The 15,034-nt window shown below is 38.4% G+C and overlaps 1 protein-coding gene across 3 annotated transcripts in view; it reads left to right on the forward strand.

Annotated features, from left to right (window-relative positions):
- Window positions 1–13,431, forward strand: part of sgcd (sarcoglycan, delta (dystrophin-associated glycoprotein)) — a 271,970-nt gene extending 258,539 nt beyond the window's left edge. For all 3 annotated transcript variants that reach the window (XM_067376295.1, XM_067376296.1, XM_067376294.1), the window contains exon 8: window positions 8,520–13,431. In XM_067376295.1, the coding sequence (XP_067232396.1) occupies window positions 8,520–8,693 (174 nt within the window). In that variant the 3' untranslated portion in view covers window positions 8,694–13,431. The remainder of the gene's footprint in view (window positions 1–8,519) is intronic.
- The last annotated feature ends 1,603 nt before the right edge of the window (window positions 13,432–15,034 follow it).

Here is a 15,034-nt window from a genome sequence, read left to right on the forward strand (position 1 = left end):
GAACCCAGAAGGTCTTCTTTTCTAGTGTTACCTGTTGACTGTTCAAATACATTGGGGACCACAATTTTGAGTTTTGAGTGAAATACATTTATGATGGATGGATGCACTTTTTTGAGCTTGAACAGGTGGTTTCCGTGCACTTCCATTATAAAGCTTGGGAGCATCAGGGTGATTACTAATATAACTCCAATTGTATTTGTCTGAAAAAGAACATCATATACAGCTAGGATGGCTTGAGCGTGAGTAAATCATGGGGTAATTTTCATTTTAAAGTGAACTAATCTTTTAATTACTGTGAGATGTTTACAAGATATGAGCAAACCTCTTTGCTCCTATTTACATGCAATTTTCATTATTCGTATTATTCGCTAAGACTTGTGGTTATTGTCACCGCCATTATAGAAATTATGAACTCAGATACAGTAGGCATTAGGGCTGGGTAAAAATAATGATTTCTCGATTTTAATCAATTTCTCGATTTTAATTGATTCTCATTTTTATGAACCGATATCGATTCTTAAATCCCAAGAATCGATTAGTCTAGTCTGTTTCCAGTTGATGAATGAACAGAACATGTAGCACCTCCCATCCAATAAATCGCAATAATCTTTGTGCTTTGTTACTTTTGATATGAAGCAAAGTCTCAGATTTCAAATGACGTCTATCTTATGAGATTCAAAAAATAAATACCGTTTGGCGCTGTTTAATGTGACGTGACAGATCGCTAGCGCCTCAGTTAAAGAGAAGCGGCAGCACGAGCGCATGTGAACATCCTCTCCTCCGCTTTAATACCAGATACAGCGTGAAATAAACATGAATAAACATCTGACGGTATGTTAAAATATGCAGTACTACTTACCGAAATCTGTATGTCACGTGTAATAGCTCGTTTGTTGTTTAAACCTCGGAAAGACGTCAATAAAACAGCTTGTAAACAATGTCACGTAACGTCACATTTACCTCAGGAAAACATTTTCAGTGATAAACTCATTAGTCAGCTAGAAAAGTGTACTCTAGAAAGCAGCATTCTGATAAATATAGCAATGCACCAGTACATATCCATCAATGTTCTTCAATATTTAATGCATGTTTGAATAAATCAGTGACAGCTGCGATTTAAATGTTTGTTTAAAAAAAACAAAAAAAAAACGAATTGGAGTAGAAATATGATTATGTAATTCTACACTTTATTTATAATAAAAACATCATTGAGTGTAATTTAAGTGTTTGTATATAAAGTTAATTTAACCTTCAATATTATTATTGTAGTACCAACTGACTTGCATGTGTAGTTTACAGAATTAGTTGAGAGATTTTTTTCCTCTTGAAAATGTGCCATGTACTGTAACTGAAATACTACATCCAAAATAATCGATATAGAATCGAATCAAAATCGTAATTGAATCGAATCGAAAGCATGTGAATAGTAATCGAATCGAATTGTAAAAATTGTGTCAATACCCAGCCCTAGTAGGCTTGTTACTGGCCACTGTTTTAATGTACTTACATCAAATGCAAAACACATTTGACATAGCTTGTGTGACTCTATTAGAAGGTTATTCGGCGCCGTGATGAACATCACAATATTGCCTGCGCTGCATCGCTTTCTTCACACCGTCTGGATGAAGATACGGAGCAGAGAATGCGCAGCCAGTTTTGTTGACAGAGTTTAGCGATTTTGAGTATAAGAAATACTTCAGAATAATGTCACGGAGTTCATTCATGAAGTTGTGTGAACAACACACGTCATCCGTGTATCTTTATATCTTTATATTTATTTGCATAAAAATATTAATTTTTCTTGATTTTTCTGTGTTTAAAGTCTGATATTACTATTCAGCCCATCTTTAAAATATGCTTAGTTTTATGAGGATGATGTGCATTGACTAACATTACCATGTAAAGATACATAAAAGTATTATTCACAATATATATAACCTTTCATTTTATTTACAAATATCATTTAATTTAAAATGATACAGAATGGGTTATGTGTACTTCTATTTTAATTGTATCAAGTTATAAATTTAATTGGCCCAGGCTAATATCAGCTAACATGTATGGAACCTTGTTTCCGACACTAAATAAAAAAAGCTAATTGCGACTTTTTTTTTCTCAGAATTGTGAAATATAAACCCGAAATTACAAGTCAGAATTGTGTGATATAAATTCTCAATTGTGTTATTTAAAAAAAATGTCAGAATTTCAAGATATAAACTTGGAATTCTGAGAAAAAAGTCAGATTTACGTTGTTTTTTTTTTTGTTGTTGTTGTTGTTGTTTTTATATCTCACAAATGTTTATATCTTGCAATTCTGACTTTAAAACGTCTCGGTTACATAGGTAACCCTCGTTCCCTGAGGGAGGGAACGGAGACGTACGTCGGACAGACCGACGAATAGGAATCTCGCTAGAGAGGCCAATCTACTTCGAGTGTAACTAAACGAGCCAATGCACATTGGCATGCAATCATATGCATCAGCTGCTTACCTCGCAGCGCGGGTATATAATGAGCAGCAGGTGCGTTGCATCTTCAGGTTTTCGCTGAGGAGCCGAACCGAGCAGGCGGCAGCATCAGCAGGACAACGCCTGTGGCGACGGGACGTACGTCTCCGTTCCCTCCTTCAGGGAACGAGGGTTACCTATGTAACCGAGACGTTCCCATTCAGTCGGTCACGTTCGACGTACGTCGGACAGACCGACGAATAGGAATCCCTACCAAAGCGCCACAGGAGCTGCCCTCTTCCAGCGCTCTGTCGTGAGCCACCTGAACCCCCTTGCCTAAGGACGGTGGGACCAGGCTCACGCAGAGAGGGTCGATCACTGTTGTTCCCAAAACCCACTCAGTGCGACAATTGGATAACGCTGGGAAAGCATAGCCTTACCTGCGATAAGGAACGCTGCGGAAGCCATATCCTTCCCCGAAGGAGTTATATGGATAAGTACATATGGACTAACCTTGTAGGTTGTACAACATATGGAAGAACTGGGGTGACTCCACTCGATGAGAGATGGGTTCTCCCAGAGGGAAAGACACGGGCTTAGTTTAGGAGCAGCCGTGGAAAAAGCCATATGGGATCCCCGTAGGGTCACACATATGGAACCCAGCCTAAATCCGGTTCTCAAGGATACAACGGAGTATAGGCCTGGCGCCAGACGCTCCGCCACGTCGGCTGCCGAAGGGTAACCGGAGGACTCAACAGGGTCTGCCCGTAGGGACTCTCTGGAGAATAGAATGCGCATGTAGCGCAGCAAGCCGACACTAAGCCGGGGCCTCTCCGTGCCTCTGACCTGAGGCGAGAACACGGGAGGAGACCGGCTCGACACGAAGGCTATAGTATCTAGCGAACGTGTTAGGTGTCGCCCAGCCCGCAGCTCTACAAATGTCTGTTAGCGAGGCGCCACGAGCCAGCGCCCAGGAGGATGCCACACCTCTCGTGGAGTGGGCATGCAACCTGAGCGGGCAGGGCACGCCCTGAGCTTGGTAAGCCAGGGCGATGGCATCCACTATCCAGTGGGCCATCCTCTGCTTGGAGACAGCCTTTCCCTTCTGCTGGCCTCCGTAACAGACAAAGAGCTGGTCTGAGGTCCTGAAGCTTCGAGTTCTGTCTAAGTACAGTCGCAAGGCGGGAACTGGACAGAGCAAAGCCAGGGCTGGGTCTGCCTCCTCCGAGGGCAGCGCTTGCAGGCTCACTACCTGGTCCCTGAAGGGAGTGGTAGGAACCTTGGGCACGTAGCCAGGCCGGGGTCTCAGTACCACGTGGCTGTCACCCGGCCCGAACTCTAGGCACGATTCGTCGACCGAAAATGACTGCAGGTCCCCTACCCTCTTGATGGAGGCCAATGCCACCAGCAGCAAAGTCTTCATAGAGAGAATCTTTAAGTCTGCTGACAGCAAAGGCTCAAAGGGAGCAATCTGGAGTGCTCTGAGCACCAGAGTAAGGTCCCAAGAGGGTATGGAGGGGGGACGAGGAGGATTTAACCGTCTCGCCCCCCTAAGGAACCTGATGACCAGGTCGTGCTGACCAACAGATTTGCCATCTATGTGGTCGTGGTAAGCGGATATGGCAGCAGTATGGACTTTGAGGGTGGAGGGGGACAGCCTACGCTCCAACCCTTGCTGCAAGATCGAGCATCTTCGGGGGTCTTCTCGGCGAGAAGAACACCACTCGACGAACAGGTTCCACTTCGAGGCGTAAGCACGTCTCGTAGACAGTGCACGTGCCGAAGTGATGGTGTTAAGTACCTCAGGGGGTAAGTCACCTAGAACCTCCGCGTCCCGTCCAGGGACCAGACATGGAGTTTCCAGAGGTCTGGACACGGGTGCCAAAGAGTGCCCCGTCTCTGAGAGAGGAGGTCCTTCCTCAGAGGGATGGGCCAGGGAGGGGCTGTTGCGAGGAGTGGGAGTTCTGGGAACCAGGTCCGGTTGGGCCAGTAAGGCGCAACTAACAAGACCTGCTCCTCGTCCTCCCTGACTTTGCACAGGGTCTGTGCAAGTAGGCTCACTGGGGGAAACGCATATTTGCGCAGGCCCCGGGGCCAGCTGTGAGCCAGTGCATCTGTCCCGAGTGTTCCCTCGGTCAGAGAGTAAAACAACTGGCAGTGGGAGGTTTCTGGTGAGGCAAACAGGTCTACCTGAGCCTCTCCGAACTCTCTCCAGATCAGTCAAAGCTCGCGCTCGCTATAATTTAAATTTGAAAGTAGAGCCAACCTCGAGAAGCGTTACGACATGGTTTACGGCACTGATATCAAATGCTCATTGGCTCTCACCTGTTTCGTCACAGATTACGACATGCCGTGTTTCAGTGGATTGACATTTGAATTAGTGCGCGCCTTCACGTAGAGAAGCCGGATTCATCATATTCTGCTCTGTAAAAAACTATTGTTTACCGCCAGAGAGGACTGCGACTGCAACTCATCAGCATTTGAACTACTTTTGGTACAACATTTTCGCAATAAATAAATTGTTGTGATTACGCTTGTTTGTCTGTCTTTCTTTTATTTAAAACAGTACGGAGTTTTAATAAATGTTATAAAGGATTAGCAGCTCAAAATATCGTTTTGATCTTATATTTTTAATAAAATTATCATTTTCATTTACAAAAATGTACGTTTTGTGTCTTTGAAAGCTACATATGCTCTTACCAGATGTAACTTGCACATTTACTGGTATACTGGTAATTAACTGGTATAGTCACTAGTACGTTCAGAGTAAGTACATGGAAATAGGACTGTAAAATAAAGTGAACCCTTGTACATAAACATTACATAGGAATTACCAGCTCTACCAGGTGTAACTTACACATTAACTAACTGGTATATTCACTAGTATGTTCAGAATAAGTACATGGAAATAGGACTGTAAAATAAAGTGCATCCTTGTACATAAACATTACATAGGAATTACCAGCGCTTTAACCTTTGCAATAATAAGCTTAAGCATTTTAAACAATTAGTAAGTACAGTAATGTGTCTTACAAGTTACCATAAATAAGTGCCTGTTATTACCCACACTTGTCTTTAAGTACAAAATATTTACCATGTACGTACTATTAGTAAGTACAGTAATGTGTCTGTTAGTTACCATATACGGACACTATAAGTAAGCACCTGTTATTACCCAACACTTGTCTATAGGTACAAAGTAGTTACCATGTATGTACCATTGGAAAGTACAGCAGTGTTTCTTATTAGTTCCCATGTACATACATGTCAGGTAAGTACCTTGTGTTACCACTCTTTTACCTGTATGTACAATATAATTACTATATATGTACCAGGAAAGTACACGTACTGTAAAATAAATTGCTAAATGAAAAGTTGCAATTATCTTTTAAATTGTTTTATTCCGTGGCGGAAACAAGCTTCCATAATCATGCCAAAGCTGTCGATGCAAAATTTCAAAACTTTACCAGAAACATTTTTTGAATAATAGAGCAGTGTAACTTCTCTCAGAAAAAAATTTTTAACCAATGCAGAAATTTCTAAAAGAGTGATGGGGGACATGTCCCCCATTTATAATAATTGCTACGCCCTTGGGTTTTGCCATTTGACTTGCAAAATGATAGATAAACGAGTCCCAGTGAGGTCAAGGGACCGTGCTTGAATCAGCTCTCATAGTTTCAGGTTATGCTTTCTTGACTTTCTCCCGTCTGTCGCATATTCCACTCCAGTACCCCTCAGCACTTTCATTTGTCGCTCCTTTTTTACCAGGAGAAACGGACACCTCCAATGGCCCAACTGCCCCCTTGACAGTTCCGCAACAATTAGACTGGAGGTTTGCGCATTAGCCACCTTAGAGGGGGGAAAAAAGCCCTCCCTCACACGTATTTGCTCGGTAGCAGATGTCTGGGGAAGTCAGCTGAGACCCCTGCTTAAAAAGTGTTTCAGGTCATTTGACGGGAATGCTTCCTTGAGGCTGTCAGTAATGACTCCTCTTACCTTTTTATACCTCAACTCGCTCCTCTCCCAGCCTTGGTAATACATGCTTTCTCAAGGGTCCCATGAAAAATAGAAAGTGAGAAATGAGAAAGGTGCAGCTCGGGTAAAGGGCTAAAAGTGTGTCTAAGCGAGACTTACTGGAGTGCTTATGTCACTGGAACTGCTACGATTGGTTGGATGTAGGAAATTAGAGGACTTGACTTGGATGAACAGGCTGTGAGATGAAATATTTTGTTCAATAAAATGACAATGCTGGTCTTTTTGGCCCTACAATTTATGATAAAAGAGAAAAATAAACATGGAACTAATCTTAACAATTATAGAAAGCACTTTCTATGAATACAGTACACTATTATTAACATGGAACATGTAGCATGAAATGTATCTAGTTTTAAACACATAAAATTTCCATATCTCTCTTAAAATAGTGATTTTGGCCTTGACCTTCTCTGCTGTATTCAACAGTTAAAGTCATACAGTACTAATGTCATAAAATCATGGCGGCATACACTACCAGACAAAAGTTTGTAAAGAAGGTGTTTTGTTTGTTTGTTTGTTGAAAGAAGTCTCTAATGCTCACCAAGACTACATTTTATTTGATTAGATATACAGTAAAAACAGTAATGGTATGAAATATTACTGTAATTTAAATTGATCAAAAGGGACAGTAAAGACATCTATAATGTTACAAAAGATTTCTATTTCAAATAAATGCTGTTCTTTTGAATTTTCTGTTCATCAGAAAATCCAGAAAAAAAATGTTTTCCACAAAAAATATTATGCAGCAAAAATATAAGTTTATCTCTGACTATAAACCCCCATAAGGTCCAAGTAGCTTATTAGGGGTTCAAGCGTGTACCCTATTGTAATTGTTCGATTTTCCAAGGATCAGCATTCCCCCCTAAAAGTGATCAGGCAGATAAAACCGTAAGTCGTAGAGACATAAAACTTAGCACTCACTCCACCTAACTCCTAAACCGAGTAGGCTGAAGTGTCTTATGTCGTTGGAATCATTGGCTCAAGGCAGACATGATGCATGCCTCCGTTTCACTTTCACTTTTCACAAAATTTTGGGGTATTTTGGATTTTTTGAAAAATCTACTTTTGCAAACTAGTCCTAGGTTGTTGACCCGATTAGAACCAAATCAGTGCAGCAAGATTCTCTGGAGTCTGCTTATCAATAATGTATATATTCACGGTTCCTTAAGGGCCGCCAAAAAAGGGCCGTGACTTGGTGGCGGTATAACAGGAAAAAAAGTTGCCATGACTGTCTATGAGGACATTGATGCATCTCAAAAAAACATGGCCACCATTGGCCAATGAAGTTTGAGCATCTATCAGACAAGGTTAAAAGAGGTCGATCGAAATGAAACTTGCTGGGCCTGTTTGACTCAAGGCCTGTGAGAAATTTGAAAGAAATCAGCCTTCGTGTTATTTTTATGTGCATAAAATATTGTGTATTCCACAATTTTTGGCACACACCCAGAACATTCATACCACATGATAGAACTCCTCATTCTGAGCAACTTTGCCTAGAGGACCACCACTGTCCATCGACTTGTTTGTTAAATATTGGATTTTATTTCAAAAACCAACTTTGGTGAACTTGAGGTTTTTGGCTCAACCTCGATAACTGTTAAAAAACTTAATATTTTCTATGGTAGATTGCCTGTATTTGCTGTAAAAGGTCTTTTCCATCTATGATGAAGATGGTTACAGGCTTGCTAATTAAAACATAATACCTTTGTAAGCATGCTCTTAAAGGTTGTAAAGCACTTGAACCCGATAATTGCTGCTGGCAGTTATATTTATTATTTAATTTTGATGTTGATTTAAATGTTTATTGCTAGAAAATAAAAAAAAATAATACTTTTTTTAAGACGTCACAAATTTTATAACTTAAAAAGTAATATTAAAACAAAGAATGTACAATAAAGGCCTCTGAGGTTGACAATAAAGGAACTACATTGTACCTTGTTCATGAAAAATGACAAATTGATTGAAGGTACATTTATTTAAAATAGCTATAATATGAAACGATTACATAAATTTCATATCCTCTCTTCTCTCTCTTTTTAGATCAGCTTGGATGCCAGTAAAATCAAGCTCCTACGTCTGCCGGAGGGAAAAGCCTCCCCCTCTGGAACCAGACAGACTGTCTTTGAGGTGTGTGTCTGCCCCAATGGAAAACTCTTCTTATCACAAGCAGGAACTGGCTCCACTTGCCAGATCAGCAGCAACTTATGCCTCTAGATACTCACAAACTCACTTCCACACACACACACACACCACATTACACTCGTACATACAGAGGACTCGTTCCTCTTGAAGATTCCAACGTTGACAAGAACCGAAAAGGATTTCCTCAAGATTTGTGAAAATACTTTGTAAAACAATGTTTGAACCAGAAACTTTCAAGGTGATCACCAGAAAACCGTTCGACACATCATGACAGTCATCAATCAGATCCAAACCTTGCTTTTACTCATTAGTGTCCTCTTTTTCAATCAGAATTAATATTTTTTTTGCTGAGGGAAGTACAATGGGTGCTTCATCTTGCGTACGCCACATAAATGTGACAGTTTTTTTCTCTTTTTGACATTTGAAAACTATTTGTAACATCACATTTTGTATTATTACTCAAGTCCTACATTGACAGTCCTCTAGCTGGGACGCCTCTCATGACGGTGATCACCTGAACCCAAACTGTGCTTGCACTGGGATGGAACCTGTGCACCCACTCTGTTCAAAAAGGAGAACAGCACCTGTGCCTTAATACAATGCACTCGTGGCAAGAAGCACACCCCACTGACTTTTATTTAGACAAGAAGACTTGCATTTAAGTTACTTGCCTTTTGCTCCCACAGATCGCAGAGAAACCCAGTGACCCCAAACTCACACATTATGCGCTGATTTCCACTTTATTTTGGAAAGGAGTAGAGAGCATTTCTGATTTAGTTTAAAATTCTTTTGTTTTTGGCTTGGCACAGAATGAAGAAAAAATGAGTTTGGGAGAAACACTTTCTTGATGTGTGGATGTTTTTACTGTTTGTGTGTGTGTTAAGCCTGACTTTTGTTCTTTCTCTATAATTGAACATTAAAATGTGCTAAACAAACCAAGACACCCAAACCAAAAAGCAAAGCTTTCATGTAACAAAGCTGTTGAAAATGAATTGAAAGTTCACACTTCCCAATTCCCAAGACTGAAAGAGGAATTGGCTAATTTTGTTTTTTCTTTTTATATATACACTACCGTTCAGAAGTTTGGGTTTTTTGGTCCCACTTTAGATTAAGTGTCTTTAACTGCTGTATGTACTAATATTAAAAGACCACCTATTATGCAAAATTCACTTTTACATGGTGTTTGAACATAAATGTTTTATCCTCATAATGATAAAAAAAACCATCAACTCCTTATTTTTAATCCCCATAAAAACAGTCTCATACAACAAGCAGTTTTCATTTTCTGAGCAATGTGACGTCACATTGTACAGGCCCCCGCCAACGACTGCTGACAGACTCTGCCATATTAACATAGACCCCATCCTGAGAGAGTTCTACACTGTCTGTTATTGTCTCGACACCGGAGCAGCTGTTGCGACAAGAATGTCTCGTAAATGGTTGAAGTGTTTTGTTGATGGATGTAAGAGAGAACAGTCCTCATTTACTCCCAACATTGAGGCGCAGTGGATTAGTTTCATTTTTGAAGGTAATGCGCCCACACATCTAATATACTCATGAGATTTCTGTCTCTGCTGTTTACGTTCACAGACATCACCGACTGTCTTTGTGAACTTTGTGTGTTTTTGACATAACCTTGTGTGTTTTTGACAGTTTAAACACAATAAGACATGAAAGAGAACTTAGTTTAATACTCACAAGATGTGACATCTGACAACCAGTGTGCATGTGCTTTAGATGTGTGCTCTCAGAAAATGATAAATTTGAAGTTTAAAGGTGCCATCGAACGTTTTTACAAGAAGTAATATAAGTCTAAGGTGTCCCCTGAATGTGTCTGTGAAGTTTCAGCTCAAAATTCCCCATATATATTTTTTTAATTAATTTTTTTAACTGCCTATTTTGTGGCATAATTTGAAATGCGCCGATTCAGGCTGCGGCCCCTTTAATTGCTTGCGCTCTCCGCCCCCTTCCGAGCTGTCAACTCTATCATTGCATAAACAAAGTTCACACAGCTAATATAACCCTCAAAATGGATCTTTACAAAGTGTTCGTCATGCATGCTGCATGCATACATCGGATTATTGTGAGTATTATATTTATTTGGATGTTTACATTTATTTCTGAATGAGTTTGAGGCTATGCACTGTGGTTAATGGCTAATGCTACACTGTTGGAGAGATTTATAAAGAATGAAGTTGTGTTTATGCATTATACAGACTGCAAGTGTTTAAAAATGAAAATAGCGACGGCTCTTGTCTCCATGAATACAGTAATAAACGATGGTAACTTTAACCACATTTAACAGTACATTAGCAACATGCTAACGAAACATTTAGAAAGACAGTTTACAAATATCACTAAAAATATCATGGATCATGTCAGTTATTATTGCTCCATCTGCCATTTTTCGCTATTGTCGTTGCTTGCTTACCTAGTCTGATGATTCAGCTGTGCACAGATCCAGACGTTAATACTGCCTGCCCTTGTGTAATTCCTTGAACATGAGCTGGCATATGCAAATATTGGGGGCGTACATATTAATGATCCCGACTGTTATGTAACAGTCTGTGTTATGTTGAGATTCGCCTGTTTTTTGGAGGTCTTTTAAACAAATGAGATTTATATAAGAAGGAGGAAACAAGAGACTCACTGTATGTCATTTCCATGTACTGAACTCTTGTTATTTATCTATGCCAAGGTAAATTCAATTTTTAATTCTATGACACCTTAAAACACTTCATGATGAAGAAGAAAGATATAGATGATCATCAAAACCAAGCAGATATTTTGTTAGTATTTGGCAGAGTATCCGATGCAGGCAGGAGCTGTGATCGTGGAAAGGGGGTGGGGAGCAGCAGCTCATTTGCATGTTTTTCAAAATTGGGTATTTAAACATGGTATAATAAATGATCTATGAGGCATTTTGAGCTGAAACTTCACAGACACATTCATGGGGATACCAGAGACTTAAATTACATCTTGAAAAAAAGGGGCATAATAGGTCCACTTTTAAATTAATCATTTGATACAATGCACTTATTGTAAAAACATACATACACCCTTCCTTTACACCTTAACCCACAACCAAACCCTAATCTTACCAGTATCCCACCTTACCATCTACACAACACAACACAATAAGTACATTGTACCTTACAATTATTATTATTATTATTATTTGATGTATATCAAATAAGTACATGGTAGTTAAATACAGAGTAATATAAAGTGTGACCTAATGTAATGTAACTGTTTACAACTATTCATGATATCATACAATGCATTAGAAGATGCATTGCAAAGCATAATGAATGCATTAAAAATACTTTTATAATGCATTATTTATAAAGGTTTTAAATAAAGTGTAACCAAAAAAATCTTACTGAAATCTTACTGAACTTTTGAACGGTAGAGTGTATACAATATAGTATACACCATATGAATGGCAGTGAAACGACACAACTGACGCTGGTAGGTCATGTGATGGTAACAATGGAAGTAGTACGTCCAAATTTTATTCATTCTACCCATATTCATGCTATATAGAACATCCTTTTTTAACGCTCGCAAAGTAAGTTCAAATTCAAAAGTAGTAACTACTCAGTACACGATTTCGGATGCACCAATTGTTTTTAATGTAGATCTCAACTGACCCTGAATTTTGTATCTTGTATAATTAAATTTCACACTCCAATGGGTAATATTCCACGTAAATATATATATAAAAAAAAATCTTTGATATAATTTTAGTGATTCTCACTGTAATTCATTGCCACTTGCCCACTGTATCTGAAGCAATGAGGAGTGACAGCTGTGATCATGGCGATTAAAAGCCGAAGCCCCCAGCAATTGTTGACATCCAATTAACATACTAAATGCTATGGGTAGTGAAAGGAGACAGGAACACAGGGAACTCTGTAGGGAACAACACAGCATCACAGAAGGGCTTAATCATATTCATTCTGTTTTGATTTTTCAGGAGAATTTGAAATTTGATAGTGTGGTGTGTGTGTGTGTGCTTGATTGCTATTGTAATAAACTCTTGCTTGATACTAAAAGACAAAAGCCAGTGACAGACATGAAAGCCCCATGATTTTTTTTTTTTTTTTTTTTTATGAGGTTAGCAAAAATATTGTGTGTATTGTTTGTTTGATTTTTTTCTCCTGTATTTAACAATTAAACGGAAAGCAGGACTTTAGGACGGAGATGTATGTTGTTTGATCTGCTCATTATATTGTTTGATGAATTTTTGTGCTAAATAAAGGTTTTATCTACAGCCATTTGAGTGTTCAGGAAAAGATATAGCATTTAGTTTCCTCTTTTCTCCCAGACATTACTTCTGAACAACGTGTATGTACGATTTTGTACGAGGAGCACAAAATGTTTCATATATTTTTTGATAATAAAACAACACTTCAGCTCTAGCATAACCTAGCTTTCAATGTGTGACAGCTATACTGGATGAGTCTCCCACATGTATACATTTGTGTAAATAAAATTGAGAATTTGATTACATAAACAGCTAATATTACAAAGCTAAATGCCTTGGGTTGAAGCTGCGGCTCATTTATTTTGGTTTTCTTCATAATGGTGTGCAAAATTTTATCCTTCCTGCATTTGGTCTATCAGACTTTTGTTGGCCACTTTGCAGACATTCAGTGACATTAAACTTTTGTTTGATATTTTGTGATGACTAGAAACTCATTATTTTCTGTATTTTTTTTTTTTTTTTTTTTTTTTTTTTTTTTTGAGGTAACAATGATGAAAATCCTCACATATTCTATGCAAAACATACATGGTTGTAGAGAGAAATTTATTGATGCAAAGAAATGTCAGCTGTCTATATAAAATTTATTAAACTTAATGTATACTGTTTGTATTTATGAATTGATTTGCAACCTAAACTGAACCAATAAACTTGAGAAAAGAAAATACAGATAAAGGCCGATTTCTCGAAGTTAAACACTTATTAACATTTGCTTAGGAATCTTGGCTACACTATATGTTATTACACTGTAATTACACAAATAAGTAATGAGTAATATTAATTAACTACATGCACTTATAGGGTTAAAGTTAGGGTTTAGGTTAGGGTTGGCTTATGCATAATTTACTGTTATTACTATAGTAACTACATTACCTTAAAATAAAGTGTTACCAGAATCTTTACTTGCATAAACTGGACATATTTACAGTATCAATCCACAGTTTTCTGGAACACTTGCTTCTGATTTTTGCCCATTTTTATTTATTTATTTTTTTATTTTATTTTTTTTATTAGCAATACAATATGTGAGATAATGTTGTCATAATATCGCTGACTAAACATTATACACCCTTACATATTATTTTATATGATACTGTTTTGGTAAAACAGTATCTAAAGTGAAATTAATTCTCAGAATATTATAAAACTTTAACATATACATAACAATTAACTTCGATAGTCTACTTTAGACATTCTACTAACTATAAGTAACTTTGCAACTACATGTCAACTAACTCCCATTAGATTATTAGTAGACTGTTGAGTTAGACGGTTAAAATGTTACCAGTTTAAATTCTTCAGTTTTTGAATTTTTATGAAGCATTTTTCATGACTCCAGGGTAATATTGGAAAATTAGGTGTGTTAAGGTGACATCTGTTAACATGTTCTATGTTGATGGCCGGTAACCATGACAACCCCACAGAGGAAATTATTTCATGAGTGGCACTAATGGCTAGAATAGATTATGGAATAGATAGGATTCTAGCTCGCTATACAGCAGCATGTCAATGATGACTCAAAGACTGGAAAATACAGTTCCAAAACTATTCTTAGCCCAATGCAATCCTACTGAATTACACCCAGCTATGTACTTAAAGATGCAGACCCTGTTATTCCTCAATGACTAAAGGTGCCACCCACTTTTAAGAAAGTAATCATTAAGGAGACACTTTAACTTACAGTACACCTATTACAGAGACCCTGGTGGTTTGCCTTTGCTTGTTTCTTTGCAGGTCTCAAATCGGCAACTTTACAATACCAAGCCCTGGTCGTCATACTCTACCGCCCACATTCTATACTCTACTTAATGTATACTTTCAGTTTGACTTGAGAAGACAAACTTTGAGGGGAAATGCAGACCAAGCCATTTCAAAAAGTCAACAGTGGAGAGAAAACCTTCTGACAATTAAAGCATCTGTAACCATGGTTTCATCACTGAACCCCACCCGAACCTCGGCATTGTCAACCGATAATTATTGTAGCCGATGCATTATTCATGAATATTTATCACGCATGATAGGTGGTCCTAATTGTGACTTAGACTTCACATGAATTACATTTAACTGTTAGGTATTTCCAGAGTGCATCATTATTATTGTAGCAGGTATTGCTGAAATCCATTATTATTGTAATTGTAACATGTGT

The sequence above is a fragment of the Chanodichthys erythropterus genome, chromosome 22, assembly GCF_024489055.1.
Source record: "Chanodichthys erythropterus isolate Z2021 chromosome 22, ASM2448905v1, whole genome shotgun sequence".
Taxonomy (NCBI): domain Eukaryota; kingdom Metazoa; phylum Chordata; class Actinopteri; order Cypriniformes; family Xenocyprididae; genus Chanodichthys; species Chanodichthys erythropterus.